The 26,368-nt window shown below is 40.3% G+C and overlaps 1 protein-coding gene across 3 annotated transcripts in view; it reads left to right on the top strand.

The window, feature by feature from the left end:
* ZFPM2 (zinc finger protein, FOG family member 2) overlaps positions 1-25,895 on the top strand; it is a 324,995-nt gene extending 299,100 nt beyond the window's left edge. For all 3 annotated transcript variants that reach the window (XM_072852051.1, XM_072852052.1, XM_072852050.1), the window contains 3 exons: positions 14,390-14,596; positions 18,999-19,223; positions 22,420-25,895. In XM_072852051.1, the coding sequence (XP_072708152.1) occupies positions 14,390-14,596; positions 18,999-19,223; positions 22,420-24,911 (2,924 nt within the window). In that variant the 3' untranslated portion in view covers positions 24,912-25,895. The remainder of the gene's footprint in view (positions 1-14,389; positions 14,597-18,998; positions 19,224-22,419) is intronic.
* The last annotated feature ends 473 nt before the right edge of the window (positions 25,896-26,368 follow it).

The following is a 26,368-nucleotide window of genomic DNA, read 5'->3' as shown; positions in this document are numbered from 1 at the left end:
AGGGACTGTGTTTTGGTCAGAGTTATACATAGGTTAGGCAATGATGAACTGCGTTTTTCCATGGTGCCAGATTGCATTCCGTTTCCATACCCCAGAGAGATGTCGAGTTGTTCATTATACTTTGTCCTGGTTAAAAAGGAAGGGAGGTAGTAGATAGCATTCAGTGTCCAATAGGACCGGTCAGTGAAGTGTAGAGATGGGTCCGTCAGTGTGCGTGTCGGGGTGGGGGGGGTGTGATCATGAGAACAGCCTTAACAGCAGGGCAGATTTCCAAGTGGACTGGAAGGCTTGATAGGTAATTGCTGCCAGTTCTTCCGTTCTGCTTCATAAAAATCTTCTATTCCCAGGAGCATCCCAAACATTTAATAGAACTTTTTCTTTAATCTCTGTGACCTCTTTACTTAGAGTAGCCTCATACCATTCCTCTTAAGATTTTGTGCAGTTCTAAGAAGGGGGCAGCTGGGACACAGGGGTTCATGCCAGCACTGTGGGGCTAGCAGAATTGCACCTCGCTGTGTAATCCCTGCTCCTCCAAAAGCCAGATAGTTCTTCTGGGATCAGTGCTTGCTTGACATCGAATTTCTTCATTACTCTCACGAGACACAGATAAGTGTTCAAAGGTTTCCACAAACTTTTAACGTCATGATTCCCACGTGTTTCAGTGGGAGTCACGCGCCCTGGAATGCTGTTTTTGCTCAGCAACAGAAATATTATGAAGTGGCTGATGTTGGATAATTTCCAGTCTTAGCTGCGTCTTTTCCCTATCCAGTGTCGCAGTAGAAAGATTTAAACAGAAATAACCGCCTGCCTGGTTGCAGGTAAGCAAAGGCGATTTCGATGAATGTCTGCTGATAGGCAGGGGTGAAGAAACATCACCTTGCGTTGTCTTTGCTGTCTGGTTCAAGGAGCGCTTTGGCTGTGATTTGGGGAGACAGGCCAGAGGAGGGGGGGTCCACTCACGTCGCCGCCATGCTTATGCGAAGTTAATACCTGCGTGTCACGGCCCGGGTATGCTCAAAAATTTCCTTTCCTGAGGGCTTCAGCGTCCACCACAGTCTGCCCAGGAGCGGTCGTGGCAACAAATGCGTTCATGCAGATGCGCTATTTACAGCATGGTTTCATTTTTCTGAAAGTTTTTGTCCAACTAGAGTGGGCCAAGCAGGCCGCCGGGCGGTGTGGTTGGCCGGGGTGCTCATCCGCAGACCGGCGAGGAGAGGAACGCCCTGTTGGGCTTGTGCACTGTTCTGAGAGCACAGAGGCACGGTGCTCAGAAAGAGAAGGGAGATCTCTCCTTAAACGAGCTGATAAAATTTTTAAACGTTTTGTTTGCTTTGCACATCACTCCGGCAGTTTATTTAAATCTCCTCTGTTACCATCGGTGGGTGTGTGGCTCCCCTCTCGCGCATCTCGCTCTGTCGTGACAGGCAAAGCGCCGGGCGACTGTCAGGAATGGAGCGGGCACGAGGGGGTTGAACCGAACTTCTGGTCACCTCCCGGGTTTATCAGCCCCGGTGGCCCGTGTGCAGTGTTCTGTACAATTAAATAAATAACGGCGCCGGCCCCCCGCCCCCCCGCCCCCCGGCACGGCGGCGCACGGCGGCGCACGGCGGCGGGGCGGCAGCGCCATCTGCTGGCGGCGGGGCGGCGCTGGCGGCGCCGCGGGCTCTGCCGGGGCGCGGCCGCCAGGGGCGCTGCGGGGCGCGGCGGGGCGGGGCGGGGCGGGGCGGGCGGCCCTCGTGGCCGGGCGGCGCGCGGGGAAGGCTCTGGAGGCCGCGGGGCTGAGGGGAGCGGGGGGGCCGGGGGTGGCCGCTGCCTCCCGGCCGGTCTGCCCCGGGCTTCAGTACCGAGGTGAAAGAGGAGCCTTTCCCTGGGTGCTGTTTGCAGCTTGACTCACCGGGCACGAAAGAAAGGGCACACAGTTGACTCAGTAATTAGTTAATCCTGCGTGGTCGTTGGGGGCTGCGTGGCGACGCGGGCTGTTCGCTTACATTCGCATATCGTACGTGCAAAGGGATGTAACGGGTAGCATAAGGCGTACGTTTGAAAAGTGTGGCATTAAATCTGCCCAAGATTCTCATCAAACTTCTCTACTGTATCAGTCATGTTCGGATATATTTTATTTGCATAAATAACAAATGGTGATTTTTAAGGAACTTGAGAAACACAAGGTTCTGGGTATTACAAGTAATATTTCAATGGAAAATACCTTTAACCTCGCCTTTTGTGGCAACCACTAGAAATCACAAGTTCCTGCTTAGTCGCTTCCAATCTTTTCTGATTTTTTTTTTTTGACCATTTTTTAAAAAAAAGTAGTTGCAACACAACTCTTTACAACTGTGATTTTTCTAACTTTGTAACGTAACTTAGCATTATCATGCTAAGGGTCTCACTCTACCCTTAGCAATTTTACTCACTCTAGCAATTTTAATAAATAAATTAAAATTATTTAAAGTTCGTACTTCTTTAATTTATATGATGTTTTAACTACAGAGGCTTGAAAAGTGCTTTTCGTCACCATGTCTTAGTGTTTAACAAAAATGTTTCTTTACAACAGTAAAAAAAAAAATACCAGCTTTTCATACGCGTTTGCTGTTTCCATGCACGCTGTTGTTCACTTTTCCCTTTGTTTCACCCCTGTTTGTGTCCTGTCCCGGTACTGTGGATACAAACTGGGGTATGGAGACCCAGTTCAGCCAACATATTCATGAGTGCATGTAGTTACGTACATGTGAAGTTCCCTTAGTTTACAAGCATAATTGGCTTGAGTGGAATGTATCTTAAACCATTAAGTCTATAGGTCCCAAACTGTCTTGAGGTTTGATTTTTTTTTAAATTCTTGGGAGTGGGGTGGTGTTCTGCGGGCAACGCTAATAGTAACAAAGGGTCAGACAAAGGCGCTATCAGGTAGGGAAGGATTGTCACCGAAGGAAATGAGACTGCTTCTGCGAGCGTGGGTGACAGGATCATCCTTTAATTTCTTGCATTTCAATACAATTAACAGGTCAACAATCAATTAACAGGAGGAGTCTTCCTCTTTTTCTTTTAGATCCCCATTTTCTTCCCAGTGATGATCTAAAATGTTTTCTGTACACATGAAAAGCTTCACTTCAGCTAAATAGATCATTTTAATCTGAATCTGGAAAGTCAATGAGAAATCAAGTCACATTTAAAGCATCTGTGCATTTTGTACAGAAATTTCTGAAGAGATAAACTAATTGTATGTCTCTGGTCACAGCCTTGCGTTTGGAACAGTGGGTGGCTGAGAGTGCAGATTGCAGAAATATTTGGTCGAGTGTATTGGGCTAAATCATAGTGCGATTCTCTGTTAAATTCAATTTTTAATGCAGACACATCTTGAGGGGCTGCCATTCTCTGCACAGTATCAATTCTCCTGTTTTCTCCCCCTCATACTTGAATATTTTAGGCATTTAACAAAGTGATTCTTCCTTTGAGGTGTATCAGCTTTAGAACATCTGAATTGGTTGATTTTGAACTTTGTCTAAACTCTACCACCTTTCTCAGGACTAAGGCTGTCAATAGCTAGAAAATAAAAGCATGTACATTTCACTTGATTTTCAGAAAGTCTCTCAACGAGGTAGGCAAAATGCTCTTAAGGGTAACCCTGTAGAGGTCCACAGAGCCTGCAGAATCCTTCAGACGCCAGCAGACTCCCCCCTGGGGAGCCAGCACGCTTTGACTGGCTCCCCATTGAAGCGGCTGTAAGAAGTGAATGCATAAGAAAGCAAGGTAATGAAAACTGACAAGTTGAAAAGAAATTGAGAGTTTAATCTGCAAAGTTGTGCTTGAGGGGGCTTCCATCATGATATTCCTATGGAGTGGCAAAAAGAGAAAAAAATTAAGAAACTGCAGAGTATGATGGACTTAAATAATTTTTTCTTGCACCAGGCAGTATTTATTAATTTCTTTTCTGCCACTTTACAGCACCTCTTTGCCTCTCAAAAAGAGAAAATGAAGTATACAAAACCTGGCAATCATAATGAATGTGTGAAATGCTCACAGATTATTTATAAGCTTGCAAGTTATGTAGTTGTTGGAGATTCTCTCCCTTCTGCTCCTGCTTGGTGATGAAGAATGGTATTTTAATAGGCAGATGGTAAAGACAATTACAGTTTGGGGCTCAGCTGGGAGTTACATCAGTTTATTGCAAATTATTAGTTGATAAATGCTTTTGTTTACAAGCAAAGTCTTAAGCAGCTTTGTAATCAGTTTATCAGCTGCAGCCTGAATTTTGACAGCTTGCCTTTGGGTATACAGTCACTTCTTTCCTGGCCATTTAGAAATCATGCTGACCAGGCAGGCAGAATGGCAGCTCCTATGCACCTGTGTGATGCTTGGTAAACTGGTATTTCTTATTAAGCCTGTTTTGGAAGAAATCATCAAGTACAGAATCCTCTTTAATTGCTAATCCATGTTAGTGCGTACAGCAAGGGTCTTAACTATTTGCTCATTCATAATCTTTTTTTATTTCAATTATGACCACAAGTAGCTCAGCCTTGCTGTTACCATTACAGGATTTGCTTTCTGCTGCTAACAGTCTCTCTTACTAGATGAACTGAATGGTAGACTGGCAGCGGTTTAAAATGGTGGTTTACTTTGGACATTGTATATAGCTTGGAAGGTGGAAATGCTTTTGATCGTTGCAAGTTTTCAGTCCATTTTACTTCTAGCTTCTACTTCAAAAGGCAGAACTATAATACCTGGGTTTTAACACATCTGGAGGAAATCTGGGGTTTTGGTGTGGGTTTTGTGTGTGTGTGTGGTGGTTGTTTTTTTTTAAAATGAGGTAGTTTTTAAATAGAAAAGGCTGAGTTAGATGCTTATTGTAGCTTCTATGACATTTACATTTTAGAAAATAATAAACATGCAAATCTGCTTTTAATGCCTTTTACTTAGTTGTTTGTTCAGTAAGAGGGCCACTGATTTGTCATGGAGTCTTGTTTCCACTGTAGCCAGTGTAAAATGTTCTAATGGCTTAAGTGGGAGCAAGATTTTTTTCTGAATCAAGAAGTGCTGCTTCGCTTCCCTGGTTGGTATAGCTGAGGTAGACTAGTTCCTGAACTTCAACATGTGAGCTGAACGTTAATGTGAGGAAAGGCCCAAGGTAACTAGCAACACTAGCAACTATTTTCTCAGGGTTACAGTGCAGACAACTAAATGCTCCGGCTTCTGTTCATTATAAAAGGTGGCTTTTGTTTCACCCACAGCCTTGAGCTTCTTCTGGAGCGTGGCCCCTGTATTGAATAAGCAACCAGGTCTTAGAGCTGATATTTATTTCTTACTTAGGTTTTGCCATTCTATAACTTCCCATTTGTCCTTCTATTTAATGTGTTTATTTCCTTTACAAATGCAACCTATCAATCCCGCTCTGTCTATATAATCCTTCCTCCCGCTCAGGTACCTTTGCCATTCACTCTACATTTGCCCAGGGGCAAGAAATGAGCCCTACAGTAGCAGGTGCAAGACAGCAGAAAATCCATTGATAAGATGTAGTGTACTCTGCTTTCTCTGTAAGAAAGAGGTGCCATTAAAGCATCTCTATTGTCTCATTTAATCACCTCCTTTTTTCATACACTCCAGGCTCACAAAATAACTCTGAAAAGACAATCCACAGGCATGATTGTGTTTGTAAGGCTACAAAAAGGTCACCTTACAGCTGTGCTGTTAGGGAAGCAGGGATTGTAGGAATGCGTGTATCCAAAGCCCTGCTTCAGAGCAGTTGGTTTCAGTGGTGCATTTTTCTCTCTCTCTGAAACCTGGTGCATCCACAAAAGCTGGGGGGAGCAGTGGGGGTCACCTGGGAAAGTCTCCTGGGAGGCTCTTTGGAGAATTCCCATTCACTGATCCTGTAAAAAGTAGAAGGGTAGGTGAGTCTGCTGTGACAGTCAGTCCTAGCTCCTTTGCAGTGGTGATGGGAGTGCAACGCGGGCAGCGTCAGCAAGGGTTTGTCTTTCTTTTCAAGCTGTTTATCATCTCCTTTCTAAAGGATTAGTAAATTCTGAAATAACACTCAAGTGAGACCCAATTCAAATCTAAAAAAGGCGTAGCACTCAATTCAAAACAGAGGAATCTGGAAAGAAAAGGGGAAAAAAAGGAAGAAATCGCTAAACTTGTGAGAACTCCTTCGACTTCCTTGTTTGAGTTTATGCTGAATTAAGGAAATATAACAGGTTTAGCATTTGTGGCAGGCTTTAATTTCAACCTCTGAGCAGCAGACTTAACTTCTTCTGATGTGGGAGAATATTACAGTTTTCAGCTTCATTCCGTAAGTATTGCCATTTGTGCCAAACATTTAATAGTTTTACGCTGCGGACTGTCGTCCACCAGGAACTGATATCACCTAAGACTTTTTAGAGCCATCTAATAGAAAGATATGTATTCATTCTGATTAGCCCAGGATTTGAACGAGGGTCCCAGAAGAGATATATAAGCCTCTTAAATGCATAGAACTTCTAAGGATATGGGTTTAACTGTCTCCCCCTGTGGTAAATAAGCTGTGACAGCTCTATCGGGGGGGAAATGGCAAATAAAATTACCACATTATTTTCCTGTGAATATTTTTGGAGCACTAATCTATTTTGCCTCTTTACCAAATAGAACTCTGTTGAGTGTTAACACCCAGACATTTAATTGGAGGAAACAAGTAGAAATCCTCACACTAACAAAAAGCAGGCAGACAACAGTGGAAAAATAAGAGGTCAAATCTAAGTGGTTGTTATACTCCTTGCTCTTCAGAAACAGTGTGCTTCATTTGGGGTTGGGCTGATCGAGCTTTTTGCAGTATTAATTCAAGAGCTACTGCAATACAGATCGTGTTGTTTGCAATAGTCGTACTGCAGCGAGGGAAAGACCTACCCCTCACAGTGACACAGAGATGCCACGTCTGGGAGTTCACTCCCCTAGGACTGGCAAGCTCCTTTAATATTTTTCTTTTTCTCTTTATCAGCTATATAATGCCTGACAGTTTTAACTATAAAATCATCTATTCAGATAAAACCAGTGTCAGCTGTCAGCACATGACTAAGCTGAAGTCAGGCCCAAGGCTCAGGCTGACTCAGGTGCAGGAGTAAGAGCAATATTCTGAAGGAGTATTTTTCTTCCCTGTTTCTGGTCAGACATTTTATATTTCAAAATGCAGGGATTTTAAAGCCACCTTCTTCAATTAGGCTAATGCCTTTAAGCTGAGTATTCTTCTGTTGTTTTGTTCTGAAAAATGTCACTGTTGCAATTCCTTTATTTTGCAGTTTGTTCAGTGAGTTAAAAATGAAGCAGACTCCGTATTTTGTGCTGAACAAAAAGTTAATAGTACAAGTGGCAACAGAACTGGTTTGTCCACTGTATTGGTCTAATTTTATAGACTATAATGGATTTAACATTTTTTGCAGTCAGTACACTGCGGGGTTATAATATGCAGTGGTTTAGTTAAAATTAAAGGTCAAATATCTTTTGGCAATCTCTTTTGATCAGTAAACAAGGAAAAATGATAGAAGATGCTAGGAAGTCATCTCATCAGTCTTGATGTAGCACTAAAACTATTTTTTGTGAGAGTTTGAATTTGCAGGGGTGATTTTTGAGACACTTCACAGAGAGATGGTTGGAACCCTGGTATTAAAATACATGAATGGCAAAAATGCTGTGCAAAGTATATATTTTGTGTACACATGTGAAAAACGTGAAGAATTATTTAGTAACTGGGAAGACTGTTCACAAAATGCTTTTGATTTATTGCTGTATATACCACAGATCCATATCACTTATTCTTACATTATTTTATTCAAAAACTTGTATGAACCATGAGTTGGCATATTGTAGAATACTGAAAAGGCATTAATCAACCTAAATAAACAAGTACGTAGATCTATCTAACAACTATGAAGTAGTTAATAAATTTTTAGCAATTTTATTATAGAAAAAAGGTCTAAAAGAGTAGTGCTTAATTATCTGGACTCCTCTGTGCTGGGCTCTCTTTTGATTGTATTAATGAAGCAGCTGGCCCATTGTTTCTCTTTAATTCCTCTATTGTTTTAAGAATATGTCACAGCTCTTTATTCTTTTATCAGGTGCTGTGCAGGAGGATCCACACAATACCTCATATTCCTACTGTATTTGCCAATGCACAAAGAAACCTCCAAAGCATTTTTCAAAGAAGGGGCACACATAATTTATAAGTTCTGTTCCTTGTACCACTCTACTGTCAAAAATTTCAACAGTATTGGATTTGAATTAATTATAATTTTTTAACAATGTGTCTACATATAGATATACGTACTTTGTTCATGTCAAAAATTAGAGATCTGCCCAGTAACTTGTGCCGCACTGAAATGGCATTCATTATGCTGAGTCGTCACAACCCCATGGGTGAGAAGCAGGAGGAACCCAAATACGAAGATCCCGTCCTATTGTGATGTGCAAATTCTCCTTAAATGCTTAACCTGTGCAACAAAGGAGGGAAGATAATAAATTAACTCCAACCTCCATTACCATTAGTAAAAGGCAGCATTTTTTACAAATTGGAATATTTCATCGGGAGAGGAAGGTTTAATTCAGTTGACGGTGCCTGGAAGTCGCTAAGAGTAACAATCTGTTGTTTAAATAAATTCTGATAGTCTTTTGACCCTTCTTGCAAAAAGATGTGTGTACAGGAAATGGGCTATTATGTTGTTGCAGCAACACAATCAAATCCAGTAAGCACAAATTTTACTACAGGAAAGTAGTAGTTCTGAATTAACTGGCACGGAAAATTGGTTTTAATGGAAATTGCCATTGATTTCCTAAATTTCTGTGAAAGATATATGCCATTTCTGGATCAAAAAGCTAGACTCAAATGGTTCAGCATAGAAAACTGACTAATACTTAAGACAGGAAAACCTGGGATTGCCTTTGAATATATGTTTATATTGTTGATATGCTTCTTCATCTGTGAAAAAAATAGCTGCACACTTCCTTCCATGAAACAGCTGTACTCAGTGGAAATGTTGTTTTTAGCTACTTGCTTTCTTAAGTCACTTTTCCTAAAAGCAACGGTATGAATCAAGAGGCTTTATGGTTCTGTCCATTTTGAAGCTGTTTTCTCCCAGTGGAGTTAATAGGGCAGTCTGTCCTTAAATCTTTTTTTTAATTTCAGACTGTGACCCACAGACCCCAGATGATCTCTCCTTAAGGTCTGCAGAAAAATAAGTGGAAAAAAAAGCAGCCCACCAGCAGAAGGCTCACTGTGCTGGGGTCTGTGTCTTCCCTGGAAGTGATGTAGGGTTCTGAGAATCAAAATGGGTGAAGGGCCATTGCTTTAGTTAAATCTTCAGAGCAAATTGCTGATTCCAAATAGGATAATATAGGTCACTGTGTTTAAAAAAAATTCCAAATGTAGAAGGAAAAAATGAAGGGCTGTTTTAAAAAAAAGGCAAGTTTCTCTTGTGTTTTAGATGTCTGTCCAACATAAAATAAAGTTTTGTATTAGCATGCATATCTATCACCACAGTACTCCTTATTCTGAATTCAGAAGATAGAGTGTTACTGCATCTAAATATGATTTAATTGGTTCAATTTACTATATATTTTTTATACTAAGTGTGGTTCCATATCTTGATGAGGCCAGATGTAGTTGCGCTTGTGGTTTACAGCATCCCATTGCTTGCATTTTATTATTTTTACAAAGCAAATGTCTATCAATCATAGAGATAAATTAGAAAAAATTGTGCAAACATGACACATCGCTAAGATTTTTCCAGCATGCTATGTAATTATTAACCTGATTTTTGCCATTGAAAGAAGCCATGAATTACAGATAGCATGGAAGTTAAATGGTTTTATATTAGATACATTTTGCTTATACAGTATTCTATAGGTATGGCCATACAATATAATTGAAGCTTTGTCAGTTCTGTAGCCTAGCAACAGATAATACTGTTAGGTTACTGAATTGCTCCTGGTTGACAAGTAGGGAGTATTTTTGTGTTTATCGTGTTTGCTAATGATGGGATCCTTTCCAAAAGGCTTGTCTTAATCTTAATTAGAGTTTATCAGCAGAGGTCTGCATGACATTGTGCAGACACTGATTTCATAAATAATAAAAAGTGCAAGTGAAAAATTTGGCAGGAGAAGAAGATATTTAAGACCACTGATTCTTGTAAGAGCAGCATGAATTTCCAAAATGTAATCAAGTTTGAACTGTGACTCTATTCTTTATTATCGAAACTTGCAGTACACTCCACTGCAGTTTTGACAGCAATTATGAGTATGATTTATAAGCTTCCTGTTAGGAACCAGATCTGTTTGCACAAGAATCTTGATCATAAACATTACAAAGAACAGTAAGTCCACAGTTTTTCAGGGACATCAGGACCTTACTTTTTCTTTTGCATGGAAAGTTGGTTTGTTTTATTTTATTTTATTTTATGTTGGTTTTTTTTCAAGCAGCAGAAATGTTTGCAGTGAAAGATACAGACAAAGAAGAGAATCCTGAAATAACCTTTCCATTTGGTGGAAACTCTGAAGGTATCAGATAGCTGCTTCAGTGCCTGATGTCATTTGATAAAGAACTCATGCCAATGCAATTGGAATGTAATTTTTTTGCTCTAGTTTGCACAACACGATACTCTCTAACTTTCACAACTTTCTATGATTAAATGAGCATTTCTAATTCCTTGCAGTGTGAACTAGAAAAAGAGTTCAAATAAATACATAGTCTTTACAGACATTTTTGTTCTCTTCTTCTGCTTGACATGTATGTATTATATATCATGTAAATTTCTTTGGTTTAACCATAGATATAAAACAATGTATTGCAGGGTCAAGAAGCTTATTTTCAATGTCACAGAGTCAGAATTAGACTTACAGAGAAAACAGCTTTCCAATGTCACAAAACCTTCTGGTATTTAAAAACTTCCCTTCTGCACTGGAACAAGAGTAAGACTTTTCTTTCCCCACCATGTAAAACCAGTAAGACCCTTTTCAGTATCAATGGATGACCAGTCTACTCATTACAGGTGAGAAGAGGGCCAAAATCATCAGTCTACCATTGTCTTGCCTTCTGACCAAATAGTATAACCATGACTTTATTTCTGAGGCACTGTCACTCGTCCCTATTAGAGCTTATCTGGAGGTTCTTCCTTTCTCTTCTTCTGATGACTACGTCTGTCTTAGTACTGAGAAACTTGGCCTTGGTAAAGCTTTGTTAGAACCATTTCACCCCCATAAGCTTTCTTCTGACAAAATGAACAGTTGATTAAAAAATTCCTAGCCAGTTTAGTCAGACCTTCATTTCATATAAATAACAAGCCTTTATGTTTCCTTATGAAATCTTCATGTCTTTGCTAATATTTCAAGCAAACATCTTCCTATCTCCTTCTCCATCGCCACTGGTACTTGGCAAAGGCTATTTAGAGACATCCTTATTATCCTCTTGCAAATCTGTCGGTAACACTGCCCTTTCCTTTATAAAAAGGTGGTGTGCTCCTGAGAAATTACTGTGTGGATGTCAGTTGTGTCTTAGCTTGCAGAAAGGTTTGTGGGAAGCAAGAACTTTTTTCCTGTTTTGTAACCACCACCTGTAAGAAAGCCCTGATCCCTGGCAAGGGTGTCTAGACAGCATAACAGTTCATATGATAGTCATGATTGGACCTTCCTGTTAACTTTGGAAGCCTCTGCCAGGTTCTCTGCACGTCATTTACATGACTATACAGTAGAAGGCTCAAGAAGACTTCTCTTCCACTGTTGTCCCACTGTGCATGAAGGCCAGCATATTTGCATTCACTGCATTAAGGGGAATAAGGTTCTTTGCATCTTTCAAAACAGCAGCTATTGCCTTACCCTGTGCAACCAAGCGTAGAAGGGGACAAGAGGGGACTGTACTATGTCCTGTCCCTGTGGGTGAATATTGCTGCAGAGGTGGTATACTGCATTTCCAGTAGCTGGAAGCATGCATCTTTTGGGAGTTCATCTGGGGATTTAACTTAACACGATGTCATGTACTGATGAAAACATGGACATATATGTCATGATCACTTAAATGCCTCATTTTCTATACAGTAGGATGAAAAAAAACCAAAATAACAATGTAATTCTTGGATCTGAGTCCTGCTGGGCTGAAGGTTTGTATTCAAATGCAGGAGTGGATTAAACTTCTGTAGTTCTGGTTTCCTTTAATAAGCCAAGCTAGAGATTGTTGTGCTTCCAAAGCTGTCACAGATCCCACTCGGCCGTGTCTGCTGTAGGTGTGACAGCCTCCAGGAGCTGGGTGGAGCAGACAGCCCAGGTCACTGCCCGCTTCAGCTGTCATAGTTTAATCTGCTGCTGGACATGAGTCAACACCCTAAGGAGCTCTAACACCAGGAGACTGAGTCGGCCTTTTAGCTGATCCAGACTGATTGCAGCTGGAGACCCAGTAATCAACTACACTTTCTTCCCCCCCCCGCCCCCCCAAGGGTACAGCATGTCAAGATGTTTGCTGGGATAGAGAAAGTCTCAGTTGGTTCTTCTGCAGTGACTCATTTTTATTTTATTAAGAAAGCCAGTGAATAATATAGACTAGGAAGAGCTCTTATTCTGTATTAAAATATACTAAAACATGTTGGTTGATCATTACACCTTCTGTATATAAATAAAATAGAAGTGCATGTTAATAATGGAAACCCTGTTCCTCCCAGAAAATGGACTGTATGGTGTTTGCAGTGAGAGTACCCAGTTTCAGGTTCCCAAATTGCAGCGTGTGTATCACGTATTTTTATCTACAAGACTAATTAAGTACACTTTAGGAATTTAGCCTGGTTCTCTCTTGAACAGATTTTGTACCAGTTTAACTCTGAAGGCTTCTGTATATTTACTCCTGACTTATATCAGGCAGTAAGTCAGACTGTGCTCTTCGAATGTTTGAATTCCTGCTTGGTCATTAGGATTCTGCATTTGTAGACATTTATGGCACTATCTTCATATTTCATCTTCTTATTCTTCAGAGGAAATTACTCAGATTTGCACCATTTAATGCTGTAATTTTGGAGGGTAGTAAACCTTAGTATGCTTTGGTCCTGTCACAATAAACTGTTCATAAACTTTGGAGCCACCTTCAGCTGCTTTATTACTGAAGGGTGAATACGAAGACACTTTTCTGCTTTGAAACTTTTACACCACTTCGAGGTCTGGAAGCTTAGCTTTATTTTTCCACTGAAACACGTTGTCACTGATGCTGTTTTGTTTGCTCATCTTTGAAAGCTAATAGACTGGTTTAATTAATTGTCCAAGATTTCTCTAAAACAATGTCCTAATTCTTCCATTTAGCTGTGGCATATCATACACTGTTGTTATCTCCTCTACCAGATTTTTGCAACAAGTTGTTTTAAAACTATAATCTCTTTGAGGGGAAAAAAATGAAGTGCAGTTGAAAAGGCAGTTATGCCGAAAGATAAACACAGCAATATTACTTATCAAAACGAGTACAGTTTTTGCTTGCCTAATGAATACAACATATAGCTTTTTCTATATATACAAAACCTGAGGAAAAAAAAAGCTTTATGACATATAAAGTATGCAACATTATTTCAGGCATAACTGTATTGGATATGTATCTAGGCCTGAGAGTGTAGATAACACAATATAAGTGCTTTGCCTGTCTAAACATGTTAAATAAATGAGCATTCACTATCGCATTCAAATACATTAGTAGATGTACTCGCATAGTTAATTTTCTTTTTAATGCACTACACGTGACATTTGCAGCACAGAGCTATAGTGTATCTTACTGTTTGATGAAAGTTCTTCCACCTCCCCCCCCTTTTAAACAAACCTTTATTTGAATAAGCCTTTATGAAACAGATCTTTGGCATATCTTCTTTTCAGGAAGTTCAGTCAGTGTAAGCAGAGATAAAGCAGTCATGTTACGAAGAATATTACATAAGGGAAGATTTTTTAGAGAAAGAGGGTGGCAAACATAAGGGAGGGGAAGAACGCCCTTCAGAGGAAATCTGATTTCTTTCTTGCAGCTGTTTGGTTTTATTGTGCTGTGATTTGGCATTCAAAAGAAAACAAACTTGGAGTTATGAAAAAATATACAGGAAGTTTGGTGAAAAGTAATGATTAGAAAAGTGCCATAGGAAATATTTTCACCTATATCTTAATTTTCATTAGGAGACAAAAGGAAAAATTAAAATGAATATTCATGCTGCAAATAATTAGGAGAAGTATTCCCAAACTGCTATTCTTATACACTGAAATTTCCTATGTTGATAGAAGGAAGACGGTAAAAGTGAAAATTATTTGCCTTTTTACCTTGAACAAACCATCAAAAATTTAAAAAGAGTGTGAAGATATGGCCCTGATGTTTTAAGTTCTGGAATCTGATATCGTCAATTAAATCTTTCTGCTTTTATGTTTCCTGTAGGAGGGCAGCTTTGGTGTACCACAACCAAGGCCATCTCAGAGGGTGAAGAGCTGATTGCCTTTGTTGTAGATTTTGACTCAAGGCTGCAAGCTGCTAGTCAGATGACTCTCACAGAAGGGATGTATCCTGCACGCCTGCTGGACTCAATACAATTGCTCCCTCAACAAGCTGCAATGGCATCTATTTTGCCTACGGCTATTGTGAACAGTAAGTGATGAATACTATTCTCTGGCGTTTTTTTAAAACAGCAGTACTTTAAGGCACATATGAAGAGCTAATAGTGAATTCAAACCACAGAAACCACACGACCTAAAACCCACAGCTCGAAGCCTGCTTTTGTTTCCCCATCATCTCAGATGAACTCGCAGACATACAAGGAGGAAGAAGAGCAGTCTGGCAGCTGGGCTCTGCAAGAGCTTCACCCAGAGTACCCGACCTGCCCTCGTCTGGAGGTTCTGTGATCTGCTCCCAGAGGCAATAGGATCAGAAACTTTAAAAAGTAGATAAGACAGGCCTGTTGGCTCACAAAGTCCAGCCTCTGCTGCTCAAGTAAGCTTGTTGCTTACAGCTGCAGCTTCTGGTAATAATTCATGATACTCGGTGGAAAGAAAGTACACATCTCTTCAGTAGCTGTTTCAAAATGCAGGGGAGATCATGCTTTATAGTAGCCCTGATTTATTGTAGTATCTCCAGTCAATGTGGCTACCCAAGAATGTTTTTACATCCTCTGGACATCAGTAGACCCTATCATGGACAAAATACAACATGTAATTAAGTGCTGTCCTTAGAGAGGAGGGACATGAGTATGTAAGTCAGTTCCTGAACTGGGACAATTCAGCTTGAATGTTCTGCTTATTAAATTTCATTTCTTTAGCTTTTTCTTATTGCTCCTTTTTACCTTTATACAGCCCTAGTTCCTCATCCTCCTCTCTAAGTACTTTTCAAATATGTTAGCTGTTACCATGATCTTCACCAGTCATGTCTTAGACCTATTGCACATTCTCAGTTCTCAGTACTTTGTAAGCCTGTCCATTTAGACCCCATGCTGGAGCACGTCCCCATGCTTCCTGTGGTTTGTAAGCATTGTAATTAGATACAGTGAACTACTGAACACAGTATTTCAGGTGTGAGTGCACACGTAGGCCCATGATCTGCCACTCGGGCTCACACTGAATAGCACTGTATCTTGAACAGTCACACTATCTTCAAGCTCTTCAGACAGGACTAGTTAAAATATCTGTGATTAATACCTTTAATTCCATCTTTTCCCTTTTTTTTTTTTGTAATTGCTTATTTTCTGGGTAAGCAGTCTCGATAGCTACACATTTATTATTAGCCTGTTTTAAAAGATAACCCTTAAAATGTCTAAGTCATCCAAGCCCTCCCTTCCAGAGAGTGAGTTGGCAGCAACCTCAAGCCCTTTCGCTAAGCACATTCATTTTTACCCTAGCAGTGTGGCTGCTGTGAGCTGACATATCTGCTCACAGAACCAGCAATTAGCACTGTACAGGACCTTTCCAAAAGAAAGTATCAGGAGCCCCTAAAATGGACACCCAAGCTACCACAGTTAGGGCAGACCAGCATTTATAGCCAACAGCTGCAAGGGAGCCACCAGGGAGGGAGTTACCTAGCCTAAAGGCAACGACTCATTCACAGCTTGTTTCAGCTGAGGGTGTATTTTTGTGCAAATCTACACGAGGCCAACTCTAGGCTTTGGCAAAGTAGTCAGATTTCTACAGCATCAAATTTCTGGAAACACCTTTGCTGCCAGCACTGCCTTTTGCACTGATCATTGCTACTTCTGCTGCTAAGAGGACTCTATGTTTATGGTGCATCATCAGCTCTTGCTATACAGGCTTAACAGCAACTCGGAGTAACCTGTGTACTCTTAACTCCAGGAGGCTGGCAAAGTAGCAAGTCTCACTGTCCAGACCTTTCCACCCCAGTTCTGACTCTGCCTCTGACCAGACACGGCTGTTTCCACATTTCATTTTTGAGCCGGTGAAATTCAGTTTCTTCAGTAAAGTCTCGAGCCAGATGTGGGTCTAGTAATATGGTGAATGCACCTCTAGATTTGTAGTGAGACATCTCTTAACCATTCTTTTGCTAGATCTCTGAAAAAAATTCGGTTTCTAGAAAAATTAAGTGTTGTAGGGTTGCGGTTTTTTATGTTTCCCAACATTTTATATTTGAAACATCAAAATTAGAATATCACCTTTGGTGCATTCAGCTTGAACTTGAATGTTTCATTTCCTGAATTGATCCATTGAAATATTTGGAAACTATCCATTGAAACAAATCGAAATATTTTGCTTTTAAAGAATTAAAACATTAACTTCAAGTGGCCTTTATCTATTTTGCATTGCTTTAGGGGACTTATAGTTTCAGATCCCATCCCTATAGATTGTTCTCCCTGGTATTCCATCCTCTAATGGTACAAAACTCCTCAAATGCATTTCCTCTGCCTGGCACGTAATGGGAGTCACATATTCACCATGCATAACTGGAGCTACAGACTGTCCAGGCCATCTAGCCCATAGGAAATAAAGATGGCTGGAAGTCAAATTCATTAAGATAATCAGAAAGTTCAATTCTGTGACAGAATGTAATCAAATGAATTCAAATAGGACATTGCCCATATCAGAATTTCCTATTACTACTTTTGGACTTTCTCTTCTCTGGAAACCTCAACAGTTCAACTTTTTTAAATGATTTGAAGCCAAAAACAAATGCTGAAATGTCAGCTTTCACATGAGATGGGCATTTCAGATGATGCAAGCTGTATCAGTAATGTTTTAATAGTGTTATATACTGGAATACTAACTGCTCCATTAAGTGTTTGTGTGTTAAATTCATGCACAATTATTCACTGGCAAATGGAAAAATAGAAACTGGTACGGATGAAAATATTTTATGCAAATTCATGAGCAGAAAAATAGACAAGCATTAGCAATGCAGTCAGAGAAGCAAACTAAGCAATGTACATTTTGGCTGCATTTGTAGATATTTAACAAATAAAAAACTCATCCATTTCAATGGGTTGGAGTCTTCAACTTTGTTCACCCAAAGGAATTGGAACAGAGCAGTTGTCCTATACACATCAATATTTTAAATTAAACATAAATCGTCATGAATGATGATGAATTACATCATCAGCTACACATGCCATATTTTCAGAGCAGCCAACCATTCTTCAAGACTAAATTACGATCACTAGCAGTTTTTTGTATTCTGAAGTCAGTGGGAGTTTTGATGTTGACCAAGATGTGTTTTGATGTTGACTGCAATTGCCCATTCTCTGATCCTGAGGTCACCTGGCATAGCCTTGCTGCACTCGTAATTTTATCCTCTCTTAGTCTCAAAACCAGGCAAGAAGTGACCAAACCAGTTGCAGGGAATGATCTTAGGCCCGTGGTAACTCCTGAACTGTGTGCAGGAATGGGGAAGGTGTTAATTGACTTAAGCCAAACGTGTGGAAGGGACCGTTCTCATGATTTGACAATATAAACACGAAGTTCAGTGCTCTAGTCTGGACCCTGTCACTGTTTAATTTACAGTGTAGATGTACCCTAAAGGGCTGGCTTTCTTCCTTGTTCTTACTGATAGGACAAGTTCAGCTTTCAGAAAGATCAGACAGGTCTTTTGTCCTGAGACAGATACACAACATGCACTGTGTGGGTATCCTGACAGGATATTAAGAACCAAATATCTGTCTGCTTTGTGTAAATACACAGTATTCATTATTACTCTTCACATGAGTAAAGTATGTAGCCTTCGGTACATGATCAAAATGTCTACTCCCTCTGCTGCTGGGAAGCACTCTGTGCAACCTCTGCATTGTCTTCCCCTCAGAGAGGATGCTGACACTTTGGGATAGAAGACAATGAAAAATTGCACTATTCTTAGCAAATATCCCTTTTGCATAGTGAAAAGTGGAACAGTAACAATTTACCAAAAACAAGAGGACAGAAAGTACATTAGAAATTTTAACTTTTAATATTAATAACAACAGGAACCCAGGAAATAAACATGATGCTTAGTATAATATTAGATTCAACGCTGTAGGATCTTAAGGAAATGTAATCTAGTCTGGCCTCCTGGATATCAGAGCAACAGGATTTTACAGCAATAACTGCATAAGCATTCTGAAAATATACCTTCTTCAGAATGATCTGCAATTAGCACTCAGAAATTCTAAGGCCCAATGCTGGAAAGACTTCTGCACACAAAAGAAGAAGCACCATTGAAAGATGTCACCTATTGAGTAGTGATGTATTGGACATACAACTTAGTTATTGAATTAGTACTGCATATTCACAATAAAAAAATTAATTTCATTTCATTTTTTAAATAAATACATGCCACAAACTTCTAGCTGGTGTTTTTATAGTAACTATTTTTAAAATCTCATTTTGAAAGAAACAACTGTCTCCCACATTGAGTCTCTCACCTGAAAGTGACATTTTAATAAAACCGTGGCTCTGTTTTCCATATTTTATTAAATAAGCATGCGTTTAATGGGAAAGTGAGGGGAATTCATCCAGCTGTGTTAATTGGTTGGCACTGAGTGCACCGTGGCTAACCTGCACCTGGTTATATTTGCTTGTAGAGGACATATTCCCTTGCAAATCCTGTGGCATTTGGTATCGAAGTGAGCGGAACCTGCAGGCCCATCTCATGTACTACTGCAGTGGGAGGCAAAGAGAGGGGCCTCAGCTGTCAGAGGAGAATGAAGATAGTGCTCAGCAGATATCCAGTGTCTGCCCCTTTCCGCAGTGCACCAAAAGTTTTTCTAACGCAAGAGCTCTGGAAATGCACCTAAATTCTCACAGTGGTAAGTACCATGTATTTTCCTGTATCATCGTCTAGCTTTAGCTATTTGAAGAATTACTTACTATAGACTTTCAGTGGATCAATGTCTCTCCAAATATATGCAAGCATTGGGTGTAGATACTACCGAAATGTCAACAGTTTCTGACCTGTGTTCTACACCAAGCACCTCTCCCAGGTAACCAGTGTCATTTTTCTTATCTACTAATCCTCATTTGAATGCTGTCGCTCTCTTAATATGTATATACACGCATACAGGCAGCATTTCTTTACTAGTGAAGGTATGCTCAGGAATCCAGGCACAGTTAGACTGCCGCTGCTTGGTCTCTGAGAGATTCAATCCATTACTTCAGGATTCCATCCACCAAATGTGAGTCTGCTACACTACAATCTCTACCTACCCTGTTTTGATGCTCAGCGGAGAAATATACACCACCAGGGAGCAAGTCCTTCTGAAATAAGATTGTGGGGTCCTAGAGTAGGCTTCTTAGGCAGGAGGCTTTAAGGACCAGGGTCTGGAACTCTGCTTTTCCCAGGACATTTGTTTCATAAAAACTTCTTGGTTCATACAAATATTCTTTTCCCTCCTTATAAATATAAAACAGGGATAGTATTTTCTTTGTCCATGTTGTTAAAATTATAATAATAGATATATGGAAAGTGGGATTACAAAATTCCTGAGATAAAAAATCTGGAACTCAGCAGGAATCTTATCTCCCTCCCTGAAGGTCCTTTGAGTGTGCTGTTTGAATTTGTTTTGACTTAGGTCTGGAAACACAAGTTATGAGTTTGCAGAACATTCTGCATTGGAGTTTTCAGTAGCAGAGAAAACCTACAAATAAGAAAGACTGCAGTGTCAGGTATGGGTGTGTTGGCTGTCTAGTGTACAGAGCTGTGTCTGGAAAGAGGCGAGGGCCCTACAGGAGTTCCTGATCCTCCTGTTAAATGGACGGAGTCTACAGGACACTAATGGGTGCTTTATTCACAGGAGAAAGCCTTATTCGGCTGCAGTGTCAAAACTCTTGGGGGAGTGCGAGTCTACTGTGTGGACTTGGTGAAGTGAAAAATGTTCCTCTGATACTTGGGCAGCAATTACAAATCTAGAAGGCATCATGTTGCCTTGGAGGAGTTTGGTACCTCCCAGAACAGGACTAGAAGAGTGCTCAGTGAGAAACTTCCTTATTTAGACAACACAGACAACACTTAGCCATTCATTTAGAGGTCAGATCTTTTTGTGCTTCCAGATCTTAACTTTGAATAACAGGCTATTGCCATTTTCTGTCTCTTGCCTAGCAAATATTTCACTGTTCAGTGAACCAGCGGAACACTAGGAACAGCTTCAACAAGAGCAGGTGAATGCAGCCCAGCGTGTCTTACAGCCTAGTAATTAAAACCAGGTATTCTTGGAAGATAACAACTTCATTTCACCCCAAGCAGAGGAAAATTCTGAAATCTTAGCCACTGTGTAAAAGGGTTGCTTCGGCTCTTTGCATTTAGTGACATACCATTGGCTTAGATGTCGAGAGGGCTTTCAGCCAAGAGCTGTGAGTGGCCATGTCTTCTTGCAATCCAGGGATAAGCATCTGTGTTCCCTGAAAGACATAGATCTGAGATCCTGCTGAATTTCCAGTAAGAATCTTTAGGTATTTCTTAGATCAGAGGCTAAAATTCGGGCCTTCTCTTCCTTTTTAGTCATAAACCAGTCAGTTAATAATTCTTGCTCTCTTTCAGATCCTGTCAATCTTTATTTTTCTATACAGATTATCACAAGTTATAACAGCTTCTGCAATAGGAATGAAACATTCTTCTTCCAAATGCCCTGTAAGCTAGTGCTGTGTTTGCTTCAGCTTCTGTTACAGTTGCCACTGGGGGCTGTAGCAGACCAACACCACTGGAGCATGGAGCCCCGACTGAAATGCAAAGTCTGTAGACACACTCCACCATATCACATGATGTGGAAGCATATGAAACACCATCTCATGGCAGCGGAGGAGCTAAAGCTTGGTATGCCCTCCTGAAAAAGTGCCTGACGGGGAACAAGCACTGATTAACGTGCTGTGTATCTCCTCATCTCCCTTCTGGCCTCTGAGGCCCACAGTAGTTCACATTCTAAGTGTTGCTCACAACTGTGGGAGTCACCGATGCTAGGGGAGAAGGGAGGACCTCCAGGTCCGACAGAATGACTTCCCACAGATGGAGCCACAATATTCTTACAGCTTTGTATTGTCCAACTACCACAAACCTAGTTTACCTGGCCAAGGCATGGTATATGTGTTTGTGTGTGTAGATAGAACAAATAGCCATTTTAGATTCCGAATACCATCCCTACCAGTTTCAGTTTTTATTGTCTAGCAAGTAATCCAAACCTGTGTTGTTGCAGGAGAGAAATTTGGTCTTGTCTCTTTCTAAGCATTTTCAATTTCTAAATACCATGAAACAATTTGCTTGTTTGTTTCAGTGATTGTAAGATGGCTTTGAATGTACTGTTCTTGATAGGGAAAGCTACGATTTCTTGAGGAAAAGACGTTGTATTACAGCAGTAGCTGCCTACGGCCATTATATGTGGAAGGTAAAATGTTGGTGAAGCCGTGTCTTACTCCTCCCCTCTCCCTTCACAATGAACACAACTCATCAGTCCTTTCTGACGAGGATAGTTCTGTATCCTGTTCCCACACTACAGCCAACTCATGCAAGCAAGGAGCTGAGCATCAATAATGCTCAAAGTGCTACTTCTGTTCTGTCTGTGACTTTCAGGCACTCTGAGTTTGAGGGCTGTAATCTCAAGCTACATCATAACCTTGAACCTCTTGACCTTGATGTGCTTTCTGTGCATTCAAAATATCCAGTGATTGTGTATGGGGCCCATTATGTCTCCCTTAGTTAAAACTGTAATTTCTAAGACCTTTTGATTTAGTCCAGTCTATTTTTATCCTTTCCCTTGTTCTTTCTTTCCCTTCATCTCTGCTGAATGCATGCAGATACTAAGGGTCTCCAACGCAGAGCAGAAGTCTGGGAATATCCTCTAGCAGTTTGAGGAAAGAAATTCTGAACCAATTCAAGTATTTTCAGGGTGACTAATACCATCGCATCAGAAGAAAACTAATTGTTCTGTGTTTGTACCTTCTGTGCAACTGATTTTCCAGTATACGTGAAGGGCAAAATGGTCACTTTATTTTGTATTTTACTTGTCTTTTCTATAGGAGTCAAAATGGAAGAATTTCTCCCGCCCGGTGCTAGTCTGAAATGCACAGTTTGTACTTACACTGCAGACTCAGTGATTAACTTTCATCAGCACCTGTTCTCGCATCTTACTCAAGCTGCCTTTAGATGCAATCACTGCCATTTTGGCTTCCAAACTCAGAGGGAGCTACTGCAGCACCAAGAGTTACATGTCTCTGGCAACAAGATTCAGAGAGAAAGTGACATTGAACACTCTCCAAGTAGAAACGAAGAAGGTTTACAGCCAGCAATGGACCTGTTGAGCAGAAATGATGTTCCCCAGAGCCAAAAGACCATGCAGACTAAAGATGCAAGTTCTGATACAGAGCTTGATAAATGTGAAAAAAAGGCTCCACTTTTCCTTCCAAACCAGAGGCCAGAAACACAGCCTGCAACAAATAAGCAGAGTTTTTCATACACTAAAATAAAATCTGAACCATCCAGTCCAAGACTTGCTTCATCGCCAGTTCAGCCTAATATTGGTCCTTCTTTCCCAATGGGACCTTTTCTTTCCCAGTTTGCTTTTCCCCAGGACATCACTGTGGTTCCTCAGGCTTCAGAGATATTAGCCAAAATGTCTGAACTGGTCCATAGAAGACTGAGGCATGGAAGTAGCAATTACCCTCCTGTAATTTACAGTCCTTTGATGCCCAAAGGGGCTACATGTTTTGAGTGTAATATAACATTCAATAATTTGGACAACTACTTGGTACACAAAAAGCATTACTGCAGCAGCCGATGGCAGCAGATGGCAAAGTCACCAGATTTTTCCAGTGTTCCAGAAAAAATACCAGACGCTGTAAGTCCCAGTAACGGTCAAAGCTCTATAAACATCCTGAATGCAGCTCCTCACACATCAGATCCAGATAATCAACTTCTGCAGACATCGTGCATAAACTCTTCCAATGTTTTAGATTTGATTGGGCCAAACAATAAAAGTCATGAAAAAGACTTTACAGCACAATCTAAGAAGTTGTCAGCTGCAAGCAACGGCGATGAGAAGATAAATGGAAAAACTTCTGATGTGAAGAATCCCAATGCTCCTTTAGTAGAAGGGGAGAGTGATCCTAACAAGACCACGTGTGAAGCTTGTAATATTACTTTCAGCAGACATGAAACGTACATGGTCCACAAGCAGTATTACTGCGCCACTCGCCACGATCCCCCACTGAAGAGGTCCGCTTCCAACAAAGTGCCTGCTATGCAGAGAACAATGCGTACGCGGAAGCGAAGGAAGATGTATGAGATGTGCCTACCAGAGCAAGAGCAAAGGCCACCACTAGTTCAACAGAGATTTCTAGAAGTGGCTAATCTTGGCAATCCTTGTACATCTACTCAAGAGTCAACAGAAGGCCTTGGAGAATGTTACCATCCACGATGTGATATCTTTCCAGGAATAGTCTCGAAGCATCTGGAAACATCACTGTCTATTAACAAGTGCGTTCCAGTTTCAAAGTGTGATACTCCCCACTCCACTGTGTCTTGCTTGGAGATGGATGTGCCAATAGATCTCAGTAAAAAATGCTTACCCCCATCAGAGAGGACATCCACTTCTCCCAAAAGGCTGCTGGACTACCATGAGTGCACAGTATGCAAGATCAGTTTTAACAAGGTAGAGAACTACCTGGCTCACAAGCAGAATTTTTGCCCTGTCACTGCCCATCAGCGTAACGACCTGGGACAGCTCGACAGTAAGGTATTTCAAAACCCAGAAAGTGAAAGAAACAGCCCAGATGTCAGTTACGAAAGAAGCATAATCAAATGTGAGAAAAACGGAAACTCAAAACAGTCCTCTCCTAATGGAAACTTATTTTCCACACACTTAGCAACACTTCAAGGACTGAAAGTCTTTAGTGAAGCGGCCCAGCTTATTGCTACAAAAGAAGAAAACAAACATTTGTTTCTTCCACAATGCCTTTACCCTGGAGCAATAAAGAAAGCTAAAGGAGCAGATCAGCTTTCTCCATATTATGGAATAAAGCCAAGTGATTATATTTCTGGTTCTCTTGTCATTCATAATACTGATTTAGAGCAAAGCACAAATACAGAAAGTGAATCTCCTAAAGGCCAGGCGCCTTCGAATGGATGTGCTGTGCAGAAGAAAGAGTCTCTTCCACTATTGCCGAAAAACCGAGGCATGGTAATAGTTAATGGGGGACTAAAACAGGAGGAAAGACCTGCCACAAACCCACAGCAAGAGAACATTTCCCAGAATCCTCCACATGAAGATGGGCACAAGTCTCCTTCTTGGCTCTCTGAGAATCCCTTAACTGCAAATGAAAATGTCTCTCCAGCAATTCCTACAGCAGAGGAACAGTTGTCTAGTATAGCTAAAGGCGTGAATGGTTCTACCCAGGCCCCAACCAGTGGAAAGTATTGCCGACTGTGTGACATCCAGTTCAACAATCTTTCAAACTTTATAACTCATAAGAAGTTTTATTGCTCGTCACATGCAGCAGAACATGTCAAATGAAACAATTGGTCGGTCACCTTTGGTACCTGTGTTTAGCATATTGTTCCATACAGTCTAAAGAAAGCTGTTTGAATTACATCTGGACAATCAGGAGATTTCACTATTGCTGAGTTGAAGACTTAAAGGTGTAATTTCATTACAGTCCATTAGTAAAGTGTATTATTGGTGCCATTTTCAAAAATATTAATTTATTTTACCAGCAGTATTCATAGCTGTAGTTATGTTATTTTTTATTTAAAAACTTTATATTAAAGTCATTTGTAATGTTATTGTATAGTTATTGTGTAGCACATATGGTTTGCACTGTATAGTAGATTTTAAAGAAAATAGTCACAAACAATACAGAAAAGCATTTTAGAAATAGCTTCAAAAGCACTTGTGTATCCTGATTTTTTTTCTTATATGCTGTTGCAGATATGTGTATATGCTAAAATATAACTTGCAAAGAAGTTTCAACTATGCTGTAAAGTTCGCCTTAAAATTTCAATTTTTTGAACAATTGGGCTCAGTTTGCACTTTATATTTTAGCAGATACAGTACCTTAGTCATTAGGCTTTGCATTTGTATGTAGCAGTATGTTTCTGTCCACTTTCTTAATCTGAAACGTACGTTAAATGAAGATGGCAATTTTTTTCTTGTATAGTACTTGTATTTTCTTTCGCTGATGCATCTCTGTCTCAATTTTTAAACCTTTGCTGTTAAATGCAATACTTTATAAAGAATGAACAAAATTACTGGAAGCAGTATTGTAAGTAATGAGGTCATATCAATCAGTTTTATCTTTTGAAAGGCACAGTCTAAAACAAAACCCTAAACTCAATGCTGCAATTATGAATCTAATTCATATATAAGATATATTTAAATATAAGAGTAGCAATACTGCAACTGGTGATCACAAAGATAATGTTCTACTTCTGATAGAAATAATTTCTCAACAAATGTTGTTACTATGCATGTATATGGATGGAATAAAATTCCAGATCATTGGAGATGTTTGGCAGTAATTTCTTTTAATTTGTTTTATTTTGTTTTTCAAGAAGGATTTATTGCTCCCAAACTGTAAAGAAGCTCTTAGGAACAGGTTAACATTGCCCCCTCTTCAATGGAAGCAAAGGGTTCAAAGAGAAAATGAGTACAAAGGATGCCTCCTCTTCAAGGGAGTCCTTGCTGACAGGTCACTAATACAACTAAGTCTAAGACAACCTAGTGAACTAAAGCTTAAAATGTGAAGGTCTGACACCAGGAAGGCTGTTCCCTTTATTGGAGCTAAGGAAGACATACTTCCCTGACAGTATCTCCATATGTCAAAATCAGTGGAACAATCTGCTTCATAACACCTCTGGGATGATTCTTCATGTGTTCAGTGGTCTTACACGAAATACAGTAACATTCGCTTAAACAGAACAGCAGTTTGCTCCACTAATTCAGTATAGACATACTAGTCAATAATTTACATT

The sequence above is a fragment of the Ciconia boyciana genome, chromosome 2, assembly GCF_034638445.1.
Source record: "Ciconia boyciana chromosome 2, ASM3463844v1, whole genome shotgun sequence".
Classification (NCBI taxonomy): domain Eukaryota; kingdom Metazoa; phylum Chordata; class Aves; order Ciconiiformes; family Ciconiidae; genus Ciconia; species Ciconia boyciana.
This window is presented reverse-complemented; position numbering and strand designations above follow the sequence as displayed.